The following is a 20,534-nucleotide window of genomic DNA, read 5'->3' on the forward strand; positions in this document are numbered from 1 at the left end:
GCGTCTGAAAAACTTCTGAATTCTCTGATCTTTCACGCGGGTAGGACTCGGGCCGCGGGCTGGCCGCGGGTGCTGTACTCTATCTGATCCTTGATCTACGCGGGCCGCGCAAACGTTAATCCGCGAAGCCACGCGGGCCGCGGGTCATTCCTGCACTTCAAAAATGATTTTTTTTTTTAATATTTTTTTTTACTATCTTTTTTTTTATTTTTTATTTATTTATTTTTATTATATATATATATATATATATATATATATATATATATATATATATATATATATATATATATATATATTTTGTTTTGAGCCAAAACGATCCCCATAAGGCCCGGTTTCAAAAATTTGACAAAATTGGGAACAAAACGGGGAGTGAAAGGTGAAACCTTTCAAAAATTTATTTTTTCAAAATCCCGAAAACGCGTTGAAAAATGATTTATTTGGATCCGGAAAAAGTGAAAGCATAATGCTTTCCAAAAATGCCCTTCATTAACGTCTTTGGCGAGACGTCCTTCTAGCTTGATTCAACACACCGGGACATCCAAATGGATGATTTCAAGAGCATTTGCATTAAAACCTTCATAGAATGGCTTCAATCGGTGCCCATTGACTTTGAAGATTTGTCCCGTTTCTTCACTTTGGATTTCCACCGCCCCATGGTCAAAAGTCTTTATCACAACAAAAGGTCCAATCCATCTTGACCTTAGCTTGCCTGGAAATAACTTCAATCGTGAATGGTAAAGTAAGACCCTATGCCCCGGTTCAAAATGCTTCCGGGTGATGGACTTGTCGTGGAAGAGCTTCGTCTTCTCCTTATAAATCCTTGTGTTTTCATAGGAGTCGTTTCTCAATTCTTCCAGCTCTTGGAGTTGAAGCTTCCTATGTCTCCCCGCCTCATCAATATTGTAATTACATTGCTTGACCGCCCAAAATGCACGGTTCTCTAATTCGACGGGTAGATGACATGACTTTCCGAAAACCAACCTAAAGGGTGACATTCCTATCGGGGTCTTGTAAGCGGTCCGATAGGCCCATAAGGCATCATCAAGCCTTAAACTCCAATCTTTCCTTGTCGGATTCACTGTTTTCTCTAAAATACTCTTCACCTCACGATTTGAGACTTCCGCTTGACCGTTCGTTTGAGGGTGGTAGGCGGTAGAGACATGATGGGTCACGTTGTACTTTTTCAGCAAGGCCTCCATCATCTTATTGCAAAAATGCGTCCCTCTATCGCTAATCAAAGACCTAGGCACACCAAATCTCACAAAGACATTAGATTTTAAAAAGTCGATAACCGTTTTGGCATCATCCGATCTTGTGGCTTTGGCCTCAACCCATTTAGAGACATAGTCAACCGCGAGCAATATGTAAACGTTGCCAAACGAGACGGGAAATGGGCCCATAAAATCAATCCCCCATACGTCAAAAATTTCACAAACAAGGATTGGATTTTGTGGCATTTGATTTTTTTGTGAAATGTTTCCCGTCCTTTGGCACCGTTCACAGCTTTTACAAAACATATAACAATCGCGTGACATGGTTGGCCAAAATAATCCACATTCAAGAACCTTTATCAAAGTTCGGCTAGGTCCGAAGTGTCCCCCACAAGCAAATTCATGACAAAATTGTAAAATGGATTGATGCTCTTGTTGGGGTACACATCGCCTAATGATTTGATCGGGACAATGTTTCCACAAATAAGGCTCATCCCACACATAGTATTTTGCATCACTTTTGAGCTTGTCTTTCTGAGCACGTGAGAATGTGTCGGGATACCTTTTTGTGACCAAAAAGTTAACGATATCAGCATACCAAGGTATAGATTGAATAAGGGAAAAGAGATGCTCATCCGGAAACTCGTCCCGCAAAGGGAGAGGAGTTTCATTTGAAGTGATCCGGCTTAAGTGGTCGGCAACAAGGTTCTCGCATCCACTTTTGTCTCGGATTTCCAAATCAAATTCTTGCAATAATAAGATCCACCGGATGAGTCTTGGCTTTGCATCTTTATTTGTCATCAAGTACTTGAGAGCCGCATGATCCGAATACACTATAACTTTGGTGCCAAGTAGGTATTGTCGAAACTTCTCCAAAGCGAACACTATGGCTAATAGCTCCTTCTCCGTGGTAGAGTAGTTGCTTTGAGCATTGTCTAGTGTCCTTGATGCATAATAGATCACGTGGGAGGCTCTTCCATTCTTTTGACCCAAAACGACGCCGATAGCATAATTGCTTGCATCACACATGATCTCGAAAGGGAGATCCCAATTCGGTGCTTGTATGATGGGGGCGGATGTAAGCAATTCCTTGAGCTTGTCGAAAGTTTCTTTGCACGCCTCATTGAACTTGAAATCGGTCTCCTTTTGCAAGAGTTGGCACATTGGTCTTGTTATCTTTGAAAAGTCCTTGATGAATCGTCGGTAGAAACCTGCATGGCCCAAAAAAGAACGAACTTCCCGAACACAAGTCGGGTAAGGTAAGCTTTGAATAACATCGATCTTGGCCTTATCTACCTCAATTCCTTTTTCAGACACAATGTGACCCAAAATGAGACCTTGACTCACCATGAAATGACATTTCTCAAAGTTTAAAACCAAATTTGTTTCAATGCATCTTTTCAAAATTTTGGTGAGATTGGTCAAACATTCTTGAAACGAGTTCCCATATACCGTAAAGTCATCCATAAAAACCTCAATTATGTTTTCGACATATTCGGAAAAGATACTAACCATGCAACGTTGGAAAGTGGCTGGGCGTTACACAATCCAAATGGCATTCTCCGGTATGCGAAAGTGCCAAATGGACATGTAAATGTTGTCTTTTCTTGGTCTTCCGGTGCCACCGGGATTTGGTGAAAACCGGAGTACCCGTCTAGACAACAATAGTGAGATTTCCCGGCCAACCTTTCTAACATTTGGTCGATGAAAGGCAATGGAAAATGATCCTTTCTTGTGCTTGCATTGAGTTTGCGGTAGTCAATACATACTCTCCACCCGTTTTGCACACGGGTGGGGACCATCATACCTTTGTTGTTCTCGACCACCGTGATTCCCGTCTTCTTGGGAACGACTTGCACCGGGCTCACCCATTTGCTATCCGAGATTGGATAGATCATCCCCGCATCAAGTAGCTTCAAAATCTCTTTCTTTACAACTTCCATCATAGGCAGGTTCAACCTTCTTTGCGCATCCCGACTCGGCTTGCATTCATCCTCCATCAAGATTTTGTGCATACAAGTGGAGGGACTCAAACCTTTGATATCCGCAATCGTCCAACCCATGGCTTCCTTGTGTTCCTTCAACACCTTGAGGAGTTGCTCTTCCTCAAATTCGGTTAGATGAGTCGAAATGATAACCGGAAGAGTCTCATTCTTGCCCAAGTAAGCATACTTCAAATGTTGAGGTAGGACCTTTAATTCCAATTCGGGTGGTTGAACAAGGGATGGAGACAACTTCGTATGGGTTGGGGTCAACTCAATTTGCTTGACATCAAATCTTGTGGATTTCTTCACCTCTAAATTATTGACCAACTTCTCAACCTCCGGATCCAAGGAATAAAACTTTAATTGCTCGACTAGCTTCCCAAAATCAAATCCTTTGCTTAAAATCATTTCCAACACATCGCCATTAGACAACTCGAACAATTCTTGGGTCAGTGGCTCAACAACATCTACAAAGTACATAGATGAAACGTCACTAGGATATCTCATAGCATCATAGATATTAAAGCTTATTGTTTCACCATCAAACTCCATTGTCAAACTTCCCGCATATACATCAATCTTTGTTCTAGCCGTTTTCAAAAACGGTCTCCCAAGCAAGATTAAAGCCGATTTGGAGGACACTTGCTCATCTAGATCAATCACATAGAAATCCGCCGGGAAGACCAATTGGTTCACTTGTACCAGGACATCTTCCAAAACACCTCTAGGAAAGACACTTGATTTATCCGCAAGAGAGATTATGACACCGGTTTCACTTAAGGGTCCGACATTCAATGATTCATACACCGAATAGGGCATGACATTGCTAGAGACACCAAGATCAAGCATAGCACTACTAAAAGTGACATCTCCAATCTTGCAAGGGACCGTGAACATTCCGGGATCTTTGCATTTGGGTGGATGTTTCCTTTGTAAAACCGCGGATGCGTTTTCATTCATCAAAATTTTCTCATTCCCCTTCAACTTCCTCTTGTTGGTACAAAGTTCTTTTAAAAACTTTGCATATCTCGGGATTTGCTTGATTGCATCAAGTAGAGGGATGTTTACTTCCACCTTTCGAAAGGTGTCCAAAATCTCTTTCTCCTCCATGTTCTTTTTCGAAGTCGCAAGTCGGGAGGGGAATGGCGGTTGAGTGGCTATGGGTGTTACTAGAGGGGTAGTCTTCTTTGGAACTCCGGCTTGTGCATCGTTCTTGACTATAGGTTCTTCAACGGGAATAACTTCTATTTCTTCCTCTTCATCTCTTGGCTTCTTCTTTGAACTACTCTCTCCGGCTTGTTTGCCACTTCTCAAGGCCACCACATTGACATTTGGGTTCTTTTCGGTTTGAGAAGGCAATTTCCCACGGGACTCCAACTTGCTTATGGATGTAACTATATCTCCCATTTGTGCTTCAAGGTTGGAGATACTAGTTCTTGTCTCTTTTTGGAATTGTTGGGTACTAGTGGCTAAGGATTTGACAATGTCTTCAAGAGACATTCCGGAGCTACTTGGTTGGGATTGAGGAGGTTGTTGGTGATGTGGAGGGTGTGGTTTGGATTGATAGTGTGGTTGTGGATGTTGGTAGTGAGGTTGTGGTGGTGGATAGGATGGTCTAACCAATGCATTTTGAGGCAATGGTCTTGGGTTGTAGTTCATGTTGGGATTTGGCTTCCAACTTGAATTATATGCATTTTGGTAACCGGATGGCTTGTTATGATAGTTTTGGAACTCTCCCGTGGAATTTACATGTTCCACATCTTCTTGGAGAATGGGACACATATCCGTAGGATGTCCCATTGTTGCACATATTCCACAAACCATCACTTGTGGAGTTTGTCCCATGGCTAGCTTTTGGACAACGGAAGTTAGATCTTTGATTTGAGACTCGAGGCTTGATGTTCCCACCTCATTGACTTTTTGTTGAGTTTCTCTCTTCATATCTTGGCGCGGGCCAAAGTGTTGGGAATTTGCGGCTATGGTGTTGAAAAGTTGTCTTGTTTGTTGTGGAGTTTTACTAAAGACATCACCACCACTTGAGGCATCGACTAGTCTTCTCTCCATTGGCAACAATCCCTCATAGAAGTGTTGAATGAGGAGTTGTTCCGGAATTTGGTGTTGTGGGCAACTATAGCACAAGTTATTGAACCTCTCCCAATAATCATGAAAAGTCTCATTTTGACCTTGGCGGATTCCACAAATCTCATTTCTAAGACTTGAGACTCTTGAAGCGGGATAGAACTTATCAAGAAAAGCTCTTGCCATGTCGGTCCATGAGTTGATTGACCCCGGGGGAAGATAGAATAACCAATCTTTTGCTCTATCGGCCAATGAAAAGGGGAATGCCCTTAGCTTGATTTGGTCATCGGTTGACCCTTGTGGCTTCATACTAGTGCAAATAATGTGGAACATCTTCAAGTGCTTATGCGGGTCTTCGTTCTCCAATCCATGAAAAATCGGGAGGTGATGGACTAAACTTGACTTCAATTCCGAACCTCCTTCCAAAACCGGGTAATTGATGCCGGTTGGAGTTTGTGTAACATCGGTTTCCATCATTTGCCTCAAAGTTCTTTCGGGAACTTCTCCTCCGTCCGCCATTGCAATTGGTTCAATAATGGGTGGATTTTGTTGTAGAGGTGGTGTTTCGGGAATTTCTTGGCGAGGGTCGGGACTAGAATCGGGTTCCGTATCGCTTGATGAAGCGGGTTCAACCTCCGGATCCCCGTGAGGATTAGAAGTTTGACCACGTTCAATTCGTTTTTCCTTCGCCAAACGCCTTGCTTCTTTTTCAATTTCTGGGTTGTAAATCAAGTCACCTGTACGCTGAGATCTGGGCATAGAGAAACAAATTGATTAAAAATAAACCAATCCCCGGCAACGACGCCAAAATTTGGTGGTTGTCGAGGCCAACAAAATTAATAACCCTAATTATTACACACTAAAATAGTATATAGTGGTAAAGGGATCGAATCCACGGGGATTGGTTCAATTTAATAACTCTATGAAAAATCTCTTTGTAAAAATACTTGGAAAATGACAATAAAATAAAAATAGGGGTTTTGATATTTTTGAAATACTTAAACTAAAACTAGAATTAAACTAGAACTTAAATGAATAATTTGGCAAAAATAAGAATTTGATGTGAAATCAATAAGAGAAAGATGGTTGACTTAAGGTTTCCTCACTTTGACTTTTGATGAACATATCATTAGAATCCAATGGTGCAATACTTGTTTTAAATCCTTAATTTGGCTATAGTAATCCAAGAAGCTTGAGATTACCTAGACTTTTCTTAGTTGTTAAAATGGTTAGAGAAGCTCATAACAATTTCCTTAGTCAAAGTCACAATTTCAATTAAGCATGTAATTAGTGAAAGTCAACTAGCATTAAGAACCAAAAAGTCACCAAATCCAAGAGGGGTCAAATGCCTTCACCACCATGTTGGAGAAAATGTTTTTATGATTGTGTGAAGTAAAACTAACACAAGAATCACTTGTTGCTTGCTAATTTGAAGATCCTTTACTTAATCAAGAATTTAGCCAACTAATCACCACAAACACATTTAAACTCATGAATAAAAACATGCAAGTAATGATAAGATGTTAAAACACAAAACATTTTCATAAAGATTCAAACACAAATTCATGGATTCTTCAATATTCAACAAAAGTTCAAAGGATTCAACAAAAGTCAACCAAGATTAGTTTAGCCAAGCATGACTAAACTCAAGGAAACAAAGTTAGTTAAGATTGTACCAAACATTTAGCAAGAATTAAGAGATGAAATGGTGAAGTTCTTGAGGGTTCTTGGCCTTCAAAAGTGCTCCAAACTCCAGAGAGAAAGTATCAAAATCGGACCTCCAAGATTATGCTAAAGAGGCACACCAACCTTCCCAATATAGAGCTCTAAGTAAAATCCCGAAATTGCCCTTGTCAGGAATCCACGCGGGCCGCGGGGAATCTTACGCGGGCCGCGTGACTTCGACGGAAATTTTTGGGCTTCTTCAAGTCTTGGGCCCCCACAGCTAATCATTTGGCCCAGTTCGAATCCAATATGCTTCTAGACCATTTCTCTTCAATATTTCTTCAATTTGAGCCCAATTTGTCTCTCCACATCACTCAAAACTTCCGCAAACTCCCCAAACATCGATCTTGCACACTCAAGAATTCTCCCGTGTCTTTCAAATTTAAAGTTCAACACTTCCACGCCTTCAAATAATTGACAATCCCACTCCATGCATCACCTCTATAGCCATCAAGCCTAAAATCTTCGTTGTCCTCCAAGTCCAATTGCTTTCCAAAAGATCCCGCTCCGCTAGTCTCCTTAAAATCTGTAATTAAGCTCACAAAACTCGAAAGAACCCGAAAGTGGTCATAAAATAACAAAAAGGAAAATATGCATGGAAATTAACTAAAATGCGAATGAAATATGCTAAAATAAACTATAAAAAGAAGTAAATAAAATGAAGCTATCAAAACCTCCCCATCACTCCGAAAAGCTACATGCCGGTTCTAATATCGTATTTAAACGTTTAGAAATCTGAACACATAAAGTTTCTAGATCTGGTCGGCAACAGACCATAGATCCGATCATACATTTAGCATCATAAATCATTTAGCACATAAAAGCATCTTAGGCATTTTCCCTAAATTAGCTAGTGCTTGTGTCTATTCAGGTGTATTACCTAAATTTTATTAGACACACTCCTCACGATCATCGCTTAGCATTCTAAGTTTAAGTCTAGAAATAAATCCATATTCCTAGTTCTCTTAAATTAATGCTTTGATACCAACTGTGACATTCCCATTTGTCACACCCCAAAACCGGAACGGCGGAAACGTTCGGGGGTGGAGGACGTCATGTTCAGTATCACAACAATGCAAAGTAGTAAACAAGCAACAACATCATCCATTGCATTAATAATATAATTTCATACAAGTGTGTTCTGTCAAGTTATATAGGCACCAAAAATATACATCAAAAATAAAAAGATGAGTCTTGAACGAGCTCCATCTTCTCAAAACCTGGCACCAGTACCTGTCTACTGGTGACCTGAGAATACAAGTTATTTTGAAAGAGTTTATCAGCTTTAAAGCTGGTGAGTTCATAAGTATATTAGTGTCTATATTTATATGAAAGTGTTTGTAAGTCTGTAATGTATAAGTTTTGTAAAAGTTTGTAATTGTTTGAACTCTCCTAGAAAACCCTATGTTTCCTACTAAAAGTAGCCTTCTACCAAGGCATCTAGTATCTGTGTGTGTGTCTCTTGTAAGAGTGTGTATTTTCCCAAATCTGACTATCATTAACCAAAAATATAGTTTTTACATTATTGTTTATTGTGTGAATATCACAAAGTAAATGTAAAGGGAAAATGAAATAGTACTGTAGTGTTGTATTAAGTAACTACTGCTGTACTAATTACTTTTAACCAATTGTTATTTAAAGTATCATGTGATCGGCATGTATCCTGCTACCAACTCTATAGAAAAACGACGATGTAAGACGTCGTAAGAAATGACGTTTGGCACCCGTAGACTTGCAAGTCCCACTGTAGCGAGCAGCAAGGTGTAGGATAGTCAATCCAGTATAGATCTATACACAAACTCATACGCTCCACTTAAGGAGATTCTGGATACAAAACGGGTCATGACAGGTAGTGCCATGCCCCCGTTAAGTGGCTCACATAACTTTAAGTAATGTATATGTATATGTATATGTATGTGCTAGTTGTATTGTGTGTTCTTTCTCTGTCTAGCCTGTATGTTTTGTTTCTCATCACTGTGTATTATGTTTGTTTCTCATCACTATGTATTATGTTTGTTTCTCATCACTATGTATTATGTTTGTTTCTCATCACTATGTATTACTCATGAATGAACTGACTCATTGTATGTTTCATTGTTCTAGTAATAGTATCTTCCTAAACTATACCTATTATAGTTTACTAGTAATGTTGTTTGTGTATATGAACATGTTTGTATACCCTTGCTACCCAAAGGCATTGAACTGAATGAAAGAAGTAACTTTTTATATCTATACACATATACATGATATATAACTAGGATTCAAACGACCTTCGGACAAATAACCCGAATACCCTAAGTCCACAACCAAACAAGGAACAGGAAGTAAGGTGAGCTATCAGTCCTAAGTCCTTTCGATCCTACTTATATAATTATATCCATATAGATACACAGAATATAAGTTAAAAGAGTTTAATAAAAGTATTTGATAAGTAAAAGAGTTTGTAAAACAGTTTGAAGTAAAACAGTTTGATAACACAGTTTGAAAAGTAAGAAATCCACTTGTTTGGTAGTTATTAATCACATGTGATTGATATAATAACTATAATAGTTCAACTTGTATTCCCCCCCATAAAAGCATTTAAAAACATTTAAAAGGTTAATTAAGGGGTATGAACTCACCTGTAGTGAGTGGTTTGGATGAACGGAATGTATAGGATGCTAGGTGTCAAGTGAAGACTTGTACACACACGATGATCCTAGTTAACATATAATATCACATATATGTATCCAATTAGTCTTTAAACAACTAATTAACAAAGTTAAGACATCCTAGGACATGTAAAACACCTTATTTAAGTGCTATAAGTCCTAAGGATTGCATCTAAGTGTTGTAGGACATTGCTATTGAGTTTAGGGTTCAAGGGAACCCTTTATTGAAGTTTACGGTTTTGTGACCACAACTCATTGAGTTTACGGTCGTAAACCCATGCGTTTACGGCCGTAAAGTCATGTTTCTTTGACCATCTTGTGTTTTGAAGCCTTAAAGATCACAAGAAGCATTCCTACTTCATGTTTAAGCCTTAGGAAGAGATTAGGGCACCATTTCACTCCTTTTAGGAGTTTACGATCCTTGGACCATTTCCCTTTGGGTTTACGGCCGTAAACCCAAATGGTTTATGGTCTTTTGATGTTTTCAAGTACTAAGCACATCAAGTAATGGATCTAGGCTAGTTTCTAAGGCTTAGAAGGGACTAGGGCACACTTTGGCACCCTTTTGGGGTTTACGGTCCAAGAACATCTTGGACCGTAAACACCTTTGATCCTTGGTTTCTTGGGTGTTTTCTTGATGTTTAGAAGTGTAACAAGCTCTATAATACTCTAGGATAGAAGTACTTACTAGGCAGAAGCTTGAAAAGGTGCTAAAAGTCCAAGAACACTAGTGTGTGTTCTTGGTGTTCTTGGTGAAACTTGAAGATCTACACTTTTGGAATGATTTCACGGATGGAATCATGTTAGATCACTAGATTAAGGTATATATCAACTTATCAGGGTAAGAAACACTTACAAGTTGAAGATCTTGAAGAAATGTTGGATGATACTTGAAAGAGAATTGAGTTTTGGATCTTGAAATTGTGAGAAGTGATAAATAATGACTAAGTGTCATATTTATACCCTCTTTTAGGCTTTACGGCCGTAAACACCTTTGTTTATGCCGTAAACTCCAAACTCGTGGAGTTTTGGAATAATATTGTTTCACAATAAACCCTAGGGCATCCTCTCTCCTGTTATCTCCTGAAGTACTAATCTTAAAATACTCAAACTTATTCCAAAAAGCTTGAAAATTAGCAGAAACAGTTCTGACTCCTATTGAAGTGAATGGTTGTACATAATAGAAATTTCGGGTTGTCACACCATTTTCACGGCCAGAAAAGACTGATTTTGTTTATGCTTTATAAAAAAAATCAGAGTACTTCTTTTGATAAAAATGTTGCGGAATTTGTTCCCAGTAAAACATGATAAATACGTTATCAAAGCATTTCCGAAGAAATGTATTTTTTATTCATTTTAAAACATTTGGGATGTCATTGTCAATATAGAAACATAAGCATAAACAGAACTTACATTCATTTACACTAATGATCTACATCCCTTTAATCTCTCAGTGTAATGTAACTTCATATCGACACCTGTGATACAAATAAGTTTGAGTGGGTCAGGTTGGAAAACCTGGTGAGTACATAGGGGTTTCAACCCATAATAATATAATTATTATGTTTAATCGTCAAACAATTAACCCAATTACCCATCCCCATTATCTTCGTTATTCTTAAGGGTCTACCCTAAGAATCATCTATCCTGCATTCGTTCATTCCGAAGTCCATCGCTTCCAGGGTTCATATGACAGGCACTAAGTCCATAGCTGCCAATGCTCGTTCGTAAAGCACTAATTCCATAGCTGCTAAAGTTCATTCATCGGGTACTAAATCCATAGCTACCAGTGTTTATCTAATAGGTACTAAGTCCATAGCTACCAGCGTTTATCCAATAGGCACTAAGTCCATAGCTGCCGATGTTATTTATTAGACACTAAGTCTATAGCTGCCAATGTTCACTCATGTCATCTTTCATCTCTCATCATTCATCTATCCATGTTTTACCCAATATATTCGTAGATATAAAATACATATACAGTTTAAATTATTTAAAACATGTATAAAATCGTTCATCCAGCATAGATAGCAAGTATACAGGTTATATCCACACATAACACTCACTTGATAAGGTGGTGACTCGGTACTCGGACAACGCTTCGTTTACTTTAAATTAATTTCCTTCGATGAAACCTAGTATTATTACCACTAGATTTTAGTCTAATGTTTACCGTGACTAATTATTAGTCTTATTATTATTATTATTATATAAGCGTTTAAACAATATTTTCCAACCACTATGTACAGACAGGGGCCAGACATAAAACACCGGAGGGCAGGATCATTTTGGCATATAGCACTTCTGAAATCCAACAACCCAGGCGGCCCTTCAAACCGGATTTCCCGTACCGCGAGTGGTTAAAAAGATATTATAACGACACTTATATAACCCATAATAATAGCTCAAATAATTATTATATGGTCCTAATAACGTTACTATATTTAAATAAAAGCTATATTAAAAATTAGGCAGACGTATCTTACCTACGAGGGGGTTTGGCTAGAAGTTGTGCTCTGCAGGGGCAGAACTTCCGAGCCGAAAGCTCTTCTTCTTGGATCCGTCGAGCGCTCCGGGGTTTTCTTCTAGCGCTAGGGGAGTTTTTGGGAGGTTTAGAGAGAGTGTAGAGAGAAGAAAGAATGGGAAAAGTGTGAAGAAAATGAGGGTGGGAGAGGTTCTATTTATAGGGTGAAATATTGTTGAACTTGGTGCCACATGTCACCATCTGGTGGCAAGACTTGGGGAGAAAGCAATGGCCAAGATTGTGCCACGTCACCCATTTTCGCACAACACACTTCCGACTTCTAAAATCCGTAACTTTCGCATACGAGCTCCGTTTTTGACGTTATTTATATCCACGCGTAGGTAAAAATAAGATCTACAACTTTCATTTTGACTATGTCGGCTAATTCTCGACCGATGTTAAATTTAACTGTAGGAGGAGATTATACTGTTAAATGACCGCGAAAAATTCGTAACTCTTTCATACGGACTCCGTTTTCGTCTTTCTTTTTATCGTTGACTTCCTATTAATGAGATATTCAAATCTCATTTAGGTCACGTACGCCAAAAGCCGCTCGATCTAAAATTCGAGTTTCGGGCCGTGCACTGCTATGCTAAATCTTAGAAAATTCATAACTTACTCATACGAAGTCAGATTTGGGCGTTCTTTTTATGCACGCTCTCGGTTTAACGTATACTACAACTTTTGTTTAGATCACTATGGCTAAAAAGTCCTCTATCTTAATTTCACTATTTACGTCTCCCGATGCCGTGCCGGTTTTGCCGTAAAACTTCGACGGGCCATAACTTCTTCGTTATAACTCGGATTTCGGCGTTCTTTATAAGTACGGAACCCTTGTAACATATACTACCACTTGGTTAAGATTATTTCTTCTAAATAATCTTCCATCAAAAACTCATTTTTGATGCTCATTGTCTCTAAATTGACTAGTCAGAATCTACGAGCGTTACATTGGTAGCATATTGTAGGATCAACAAAGCTCGTTCCCAAAAATTGACGGTGATCTCCGCCACAGTCTCGGTGGTCTGCTGCAAATCATGAAACTCCCGTACTAGTCGTTGCACCTCAATGGGTGGTGCAAACTCCAAATCAAATCGTCGAACAAACTCGGCCCATGTCATCTTAGCCACCCCGGCTGGTCCCACCTGTCTAGTAACCTCGCCCCACCAATCCCGAGCTCTGTCTCTCAACATGCAAGAAGCAACATCCAGGCAAGAACTCGTGCGCTGGGCATTTTCGATATCCGCCACCCAGCGTCGGCTGACAATGGGGCCCCTGACCCCGAAAAACTCCTGCGCCCCATATGCCTTGAACTCCCGGAACGAGGGAGTCCGGGCCCCAATCTGGCCCGTAGCAATCTCAGCCCTGAATGATCTGATTCTCTCCTCCATGATCTCCATAATGCCCTCCTTGACCGTCCCAAAAATGATTGGGGTAGCATCAAGGATGCCCTTCGTAACCTCGGCTGCAATGATATCGCGCAGTCTCTCATCAATAGGCTTAGTACCGCTGCCCGATCCAGACCCGGACCCAGATCCAGACCCTGATCCTGAACCCCCTACCCCAAATCGTGTCACCACCATGCTGAACTGAAATGTCATAAACCATAATAATCAGGACACATTATATATAGGGGATCTTCCCACACCGGTCCTCCTTAGAGTGATCAGATCTAGCAATGGTCTGGGTACATGTCCTGTGCTTTCAGTAGTACGGGCCCAATACTACCTTCCACACCTACCTGTACCTTTCCCCAAGGCTCCACCTGATAACTCCAATTCGTCCCAAAATAAATCATAACCCACAACCACTGCCTAACCCGAATCCCAGGTTGTCCTAAGATTTGCCCTACCCATATCAATCAGACCAATCATAGCAGGTTGCCTTTATGCATGCAAATTATACACAGAATAGGACCAAATAGACTTTCGAATAAAAGATTCTACCCTAGGACCACAACCAAACAAGGAATAGGAAATAAGGCCAAATCAATCATTCTGAGGTTATAAGCTCCTAACCGTATACAATTTTAAAAGCATACACATAGCAAGTCTCATACGATCATCAAGCTCAAATATCAGTATAACATGGCTAACACATTGGGAACTACTTACTTGGCTCAGCCGATCGCGCGCGTTGCACTCTCTTCTTTTCATTTCTTAAAAGTTTTTAACTTTTATTTTGAAAACAATTTATCATGTCCTTAGTTTGAGTCCTGACACACCCGAGAGTGTGCCCGAATCTCTCAAACCAAGGCTCTGATACCAACATGTAATGACCCAAGTTTTCAAATAAATTTTCATTTTTAATTAATAAAACACATTTGCATAAACCATGAAATCCCAACATAATTGTTTTCAAATCAGTATTCATTACAACTTATTTAAATCATCAGAGTGTCCCCAAAAACATATCAGTGAAAGAGAGATAGAGTGCACGTTGCGCCATCATGCCTTGCCCTTGCCCTTGGGCTCAGATGTACCTGAAACAAATTAACAACCTGTAAGCGAAATGCTTAGTGAGTTCCCCAGAGCATACCGCACACAATACACATACACATATCCTGTTAGCTAATTAAAGCTACGCACATATCACATAATCCATGCATACATACAACCTGTAAGAATGCCATGGGCTACCCCACATTGTCTTTACCTAGGACTGCCATGGGCTACCCCACATGGTCTTACATCCAATGTCATGGGCTACCCCACATGGCCTTTACCTAGGACTGCCATGGGCTACCCCGCATGGTCTTACATCCAATGCCACGGGCTCCCCCCGAGGTCTTCCATGCAAAACACACATTCACATGACATACCAAAACACATAATGACTAACACATATATCATAATCACATAATGGGCCGGCCTTGGTGCCTTAGACCCATGGGTATGGTGAGAAGACTCACCTCTGCCTGCTGAATACAGAAGTTGTTCTCCTAACGGTCCCTAACCTCCCGTGCTGAATAATAATATTAAACAATGTTAGGACTTTAATTAACCAAGGGAAACCCAAACTCCAAACCCTTCCATAAGGCCCAATTATCCATCCCTTGCTAATGGGCCCAAAGTCCAAGTCTAAAATCCTTAATTGGCCTCTTGGCCTAATAAAGCCCAATCAATATGTCCATGGCCCATAACAGATGATATGACTCATAATTCCCAGAGTACACCATGCCCAATAATCAAATGAGGCCCAAAACAGATTCGGCACATCTGTGATGCGTACGCTCGGTGTACCATCCTGGTACGTGCAGCGTACTAGGGTCTTGGGACTACGCGCGGCGTACACTGGGTTACGCCCAGCGTACAACCAGTTTAAGCACTTTATCCATTAAGTGCTTAATACTCGTTTCCTTTACGTCCAAAAGCCATATCTAAGTTTGTTAAGACGTCCTAAGGCATAAAGTTGGCAACTTTATGCCCTTGCACGCCTCATATACACCCAACACTTCCATTAAGACCTTTCCAAGGTCTTTAACCCATGCATGAGGCCAAAACTCCCATCAAGACTCAATTTTTATGGTTCTAAAGGACCAAGGGACCTCAGATCTGTCTTTCCCATCTTCTGGAGTTGCTTAACTCACAAATGGAGGTCCAAAATCAACCAAAAGGGACAAGGTAGAAAACCTTAGCTAAATCTAAAGATTTAAGATGAAAGATCCAAGCTTTTTACCTCCAGAAGCTTTGCAAGATGACTAAGATGCAGGTTCTTGAAGCACCAACTCGTTCCAAGCTTGTTTAACCACCTCTTCTTCTTGGAATGAACAGTAAAAGGGCCATAAATGCACTCTTTAAAGCTCAAAATGGTCTCACAAGTTTCTCTGGAGTGGAAGGACGTTCTAAAGCTGTGGAGGCCTCTAGGGTTAAGTCCATGGGACTTAAGGTCGCTTAAATATGCCTCATGTCCGAAAATTAGGGTTTTGGACCCCTGACACGTACGCCCAACGTACTGCTGGTGCGGCCAACGTACGTCCAGCTCCTCCGCGACCAACCATGCATAGTATGCTAAGCGTACACTTAAGTACGCCCAACGTACTTAAAGGACCAATTATGCTAAAATGTAAATTCTTGAGGGTTTCAAGTCATACCAGGTGTTACAAATACGAACGCGTGGATATAAAGATCGTTCAAATATAAGATCATATGAAGAAGTTACGACGTTCAAAATACAAGACATCGGCCAAACCACAAGACCTTAACAACTAATTAGCTTAGATTATTCACTTTAAAAAGTAATATATTTTTATTTACAATTTTTAAAAAAATGTTCATACATACATTCATAAAGAACGCATGTATATAAAGATCATAACTAAAAATATATTACTTTTTAACCGGAGTAATATGAACGAAAGTTGTAGTAAATTCAACTACGAATGTGTGGACATAAAGATCGTTAAAACTCGAGATCGTATGAAGAAGTTACAAAAACATTAAGGACTAATTTTGCACCAAAAAAATATTAAGGACTAAATGTGCAAAAATTAATTAAGGACTAAATGTGTACAAAGTGAGAAATATATTAACATATTAAGTTATTTTTTTCGGTTTACTTGGAATTGCCGGTCATAAGGACTGAATGTATACAGTTAAACAAGTTGACGGGACAAATGTGTACGAAATTTTTTTTTATTGACCAAATGTATACAAATCGAAAACTATATTACCCTTTTAACTCATTATCCCTAAAAAAAGTTATACCTATATGTGACATCCACGTATCGCTTCTATAGCCAACATAAATGATGTAAATCACAATGTCGACAAAAATATTAGCTGAAATACAAGACAAAATCCACTACATAGATTCAAGGGGAATGTTGTGTGTTTGTGTCTTATCTACATGTCACACGATTCTCTTGTTATGCAGTGTGAATCAACTTACGTGTTGCTAAAAAAAACCTTAAACTCAAAACAATTTTTAGAGCTAAAAGGCGTATTATTATAAATTGGTTTTCAAAACCAAACCATACTCACCCTTATTAGATGATACAAGTGATATCTAGTGCTAGATACATTATTCTCAAGGGCCTTAAAAGAAGAACTCGAATGTTCAAGTCTACTTTCTCGTTTGCCAATTAACAAAATCATTATTCAAACACCAAGATTACATAATACCATAATATCACCCTCTTCAACACTTCACATAAGCTTATATACAAACGACCTTCACCAAAAGCATTCCCCTCTAACTACTACTAGCCCATTGTGTACGAAGGAGTGGGCAAGTTGATCACCGTACTTTTGATTTTTGTCATCATGTTAATACTATTTGTCACTCCTTGCGAACCAATCCCACTATCTTTCAAACCCTGTCACCAAACAAACTCGCTCCATTACAAGTCAAACTTGGCACAAAAAAAGGGTCTAAAGGGACCCGTTTGTTACACAGAACAGAACAGGTTGTACTGTGTTTGACATGAACCTGGAAAGGGAAATGGTCCGGTCCTCGAGCCGGTGCTGAATTTATTTGAACCGTACCCGTCTCCATCGCGTCACTTATCAACATTGCTTTGTTAATGTCTTTTGTAAATATGCAACCCTATTGAAACACGATTTAAAATTTTCTTTATGATGAAATACAAAAAATCATAAATGTACACGTTAAGTCTGGCTTATTTAGGGTTTAGGGTTTAGGGTTTAAGCATACCTGAAGCCCAAAATTGCTTGCATTACAATGATGAATCCCTTCTTCAACATTAGAAATCCTTATAATAGGCAACACGGGTCCAAATGGCTCTTCCCATGCTATTCTCATGTCTTGTTTGACATTATCAAGCAAAAGTGGCCATATAAGATTACCTTCTCTCTTATACTCTTGACAAAATGTTGCTCCTTTTTTCTTTGCATCCATAACCAAACCTTCTATAAAATTTGCAGACGATTCCGTAACCACGGGAGTGATGTCACAATCGTTTTCCGGGGGGCCCACGGTCAACTTTCCGACTTTTTCGTTGACTTTTTTCACGAGAATATCCGCTACGGATTCCATCACCAACACAACTTTAACAGCCGTGCATCGTTGACCACTAATTAAGTCAAAAAGAAACAACACCTAAGACTAGTTGAATGAAAATGACCAAAATGCCCTTAAGATGAAGAACATGGTGTAACCTATAAGAGAAGCCTCCTTTGACAATATTGGATGCAGCCAATTCCAAATCTGCATCCTCAAGGATAATGCAAGCGTCTTTTCCACCTAATTCCATTTGTAATGGAATCATTGACACCTTTTTTGAGATTGCAATTCCCGTGTCTCCACCCGTGAAGCTGAATAACAATATTTATTATTTTATAGAAAACAATTTCGATTATTTTTTTTTTCTGTTAAGTTAATAATTACCTTATACAATTAACTATGGGATGCATTGTGAGAAAGTCACCAATCTCTGAACCTTTTCCAGTAACACAACTAATGACACCTTTTGGGAAACCAGCCAAGTGAAAGCAATGTACCATGTGGAGTGCAGACACTGCACCCTGAAACCGATTAAAGGGTATTTTAGACATTTCACCAACAGTTTTCAAACCCTTTATAATTTACATACCTGTGTAGGAGGCTTGAGTACAAGGGAGTTGCCTGCAATAAGAGCAGGAGCAATCTTTGAAACAGCCAAATTGACTGGATAATTGAAGGGTGGGATTGCTAATACAACACCTAAAGGAATCTGCAATAATTTACATTTCTTTAGATATAATAGAAATGTAATTATAGTTATGTATATGTATCAATGTAGAAAAATTACCTTTGATGTTAGACAATATTTGGTCCTTTCATTTCCAGGAAAACTATCTGACATTAAAAACTTTCCTTCACCAAGGATTCTAACACCTTCTTCAGCACAATATGCCACCAAATCTCCAGACCTCACAATCTTCAAAATCAAAAAATTACAACTTCACATTTGCTACTTTCTAGGGCTATTTTTGATGATGAGAATGAGAAGGGCATTTATGTCTTTTGTGCATGCAAGAGATAAAGAGAGAATCTTTGTTCCACTTTACGTCATAATGGATTGTACTTAAAGATTCTATCTTTATTAGATTCTTTAGAAGATGGCAGAAGCATAACTTTTCTAGCGATAGATAATCGATCTTTTATGATTCATTTTTCCAACTTTATCTCATGTACATAGAACATATTATATAACACTTTCCAGTTAAATTTACCTATTTGCCCATATTCTTCTGCAAAACTAATGATGCAAATTGTGATTTTACATGTTATGGATTGACGTAAAACATAAACTGATCATTTCATCGACTAAATTAAGCAACAGTTTACATATAAGATACACAGAAATTAAGAAACGGTTTATGTAACGTACTTCAGTAGCAGCATCTTTGGCTGGTTTGGCAATCTCTTTAACAAGACATTCAGCTATGGGCTTTTTGTGATCTTTAAGAATTGCTGCAGCTTTATGTAGCAATTCTGCTCTTTTCCATAGAGGCGTTTTAGCCCATGACTTTTGGGCAATTTTTGCTGATTCCATCACCTTGTTCACTTCTTCTTGTGTACATGCTGCATCACAAGAACAAAAGGTCAAAATCCCTAAAAGGTTCGTAGAAATTTCTTTAAATTATGGGTATGGGGAAATGAATTGAAAAAAAAAATGTTAAAATCTTGTTGATTACATGTTGTGTAACAAATACACGATAACCAAAAAAGTCAAAATCCCTAAAAAGTTGGGAACTTCATGATTTCTTTAAATGCCCATATGAGAGAATCAGAGAAAGAAGAAAACCATGGGTACGTAAATAGATCGACAACATATTAATTGTACCTTGGACTTCGAATTGGGTCTTTCGGGTGGTTGGGTTGATGATCGGAACAGATTTCCCGGAGGAAGAAACCCTCCATTCGCCTTCTGAGTAGTATTTGAAGGTATCTCCAGCGACTATAGCTGCGAAAACTCCATTTTCTCCCATTTTGTTCTTCGTATTATCTTCTTAGTTTCTATGCGTACTGTGGGCGTCTTCTTTGATCTATTTATTTTTGGAAATGGGAAGAGAGAAGGAGAGGAAAGCGAGGTAGAATTTAAAGGGGAGATCAAGATTCGTAGGAGAAAAAGGAAATGAGGGAGGTTTCTGTGGGTTGAAGTCAGAGCGGACGTCAGTTTGAACAGATGGCGCCAAATCCCAACAAATGTACGCCTTTCCACAGATTTTATGGATTTTTAAATAGACGATCGTCAATAGTTTCTATGTGTGGTTTTTGACTTTGTTTTCTTTTATCTCGGGAAAGAAATATTCCATGGGCATCTTGCATCTTGTTTCATTCTATCGAAGGAGCAAAGTTCAGTACACACCAATTGTTAGAACCATTGCCAAACTTCGATAACGTAGGGGCAAGA

The 20,534-nt window shown here is 39.1% G+C and overlaps 2 protein-coding genes across 2 annotated transcripts; both read right to left on the reverse strand.

The window, feature by feature from the left end:
- Positions 1-521: 521 nt before the first annotated feature.
- On the reverse strand, positions 522-4,603 carry LOC145122105 (uncharacterized). Its single transcript, XM_079057764.1, has 3 exons — positions 3,019-4,603; positions 2,724-2,901; positions 522-2,154 (listed from the first exon to the last, which is right to left on the reverse strand). The coding sequence occupies exons 1-3, from the start codon at positions 4,601-4,603 to the stop codon at positions 522-524; spliced, it is 3,396 nt and encodes a 1,131-aa protein (XP_078913890.1).
- Positions 4,604-17,098: 12,495 nt separating this feature from the next.
- Positions 17,099-20,534, reverse strand: LOC145120142 (NADP-dependent glyceraldehyde-3-phosphate dehydrogenase-like). The gene is made up of 9 exons (XM_079055936.1): positions 19,965-20,534; positions 19,509-19,702; positions 18,927-19,055; positions 18,729-18,848; positions 18,524-18,660; positions 18,295-18,450; positions 17,831-18,209; positions 17,606-17,722; positions 17,099-17,492 (listed from the first exon to the last, which is right to left on the reverse strand). Exons 1-9 carry the CDS (start codon positions 20,107-20,109, stop codon positions 17,379-17,381), a joined length of 1,491 nt encoding a protein of 496 aa, XP_078912062.1. The 5' UTR covers positions 20,110-20,534; the 3' UTR covers positions 17,099-17,378.

This window comes from Lactuca virosa, chromosome 6 (genome assembly GCF_052849685.1).
Source record: "Lactuca virosa cultivar CGN04683 chromosome 6, Lactuca_virosa_CGN04683_v6, whole genome shotgun sequence".
NCBI lineage: Eukaryota > Viridiplantae > Streptophyta > Magnoliopsida > Asterales > Asteraceae > Lactuca > Lactuca virosa.

What these genes read in the sequence shown, in the direction of transcription:
- LOC145122105 (XM_079057764.1), bottom strand. Translation starts at nt 4,603, where the DNA reads ATGGGAGATATAGTTACATCCATAAGCAAGTTGGAGTCCCGTGGGAAA. An exon ending in GGTGGTCGAGAACAACAAAG is followed by an intron (nt 2,902 to 3,018) that starts GTATGATGGTCC and finishes ACCAAATGTTAG; the next exon opens with AAAGGTTGGCCGGGAAATCT. An exon ending in CCACTTTCCAACGTTGCATG is followed by an intron (nt 2,155 to 2,723) that starts GTTAGTATCTTT and finishes TTATGCATCAAG; the next exon opens with GACACTAGACAATGCTCAAA.
- LOC145120142 (XM_079055936.1), bottom strand. Translation starts at nt 20,109, where the DNA reads ATGGGAGAAAATGGAGTTTTCGCAGCTATAGTCGCTGGAGATACCTTC. An exon ending in AATATTGTCTAACATCAAAG is followed by an intron (nt 18,849 to 18,926) that starts GTAATTTTTCTA and finishes AAATTATTGCAG; the next exon opens with ATTCCTTTAGGTGTTGTATT. An exon ending in CGGACCATTTCCCTTTCCAG is followed by an intron (nt 17,493 to 17,605) that starts GTTCATGTCAAA and finishes GTTTGGTGACAG; the next exon opens with GGTTTGAAAGATAGTGGGAT.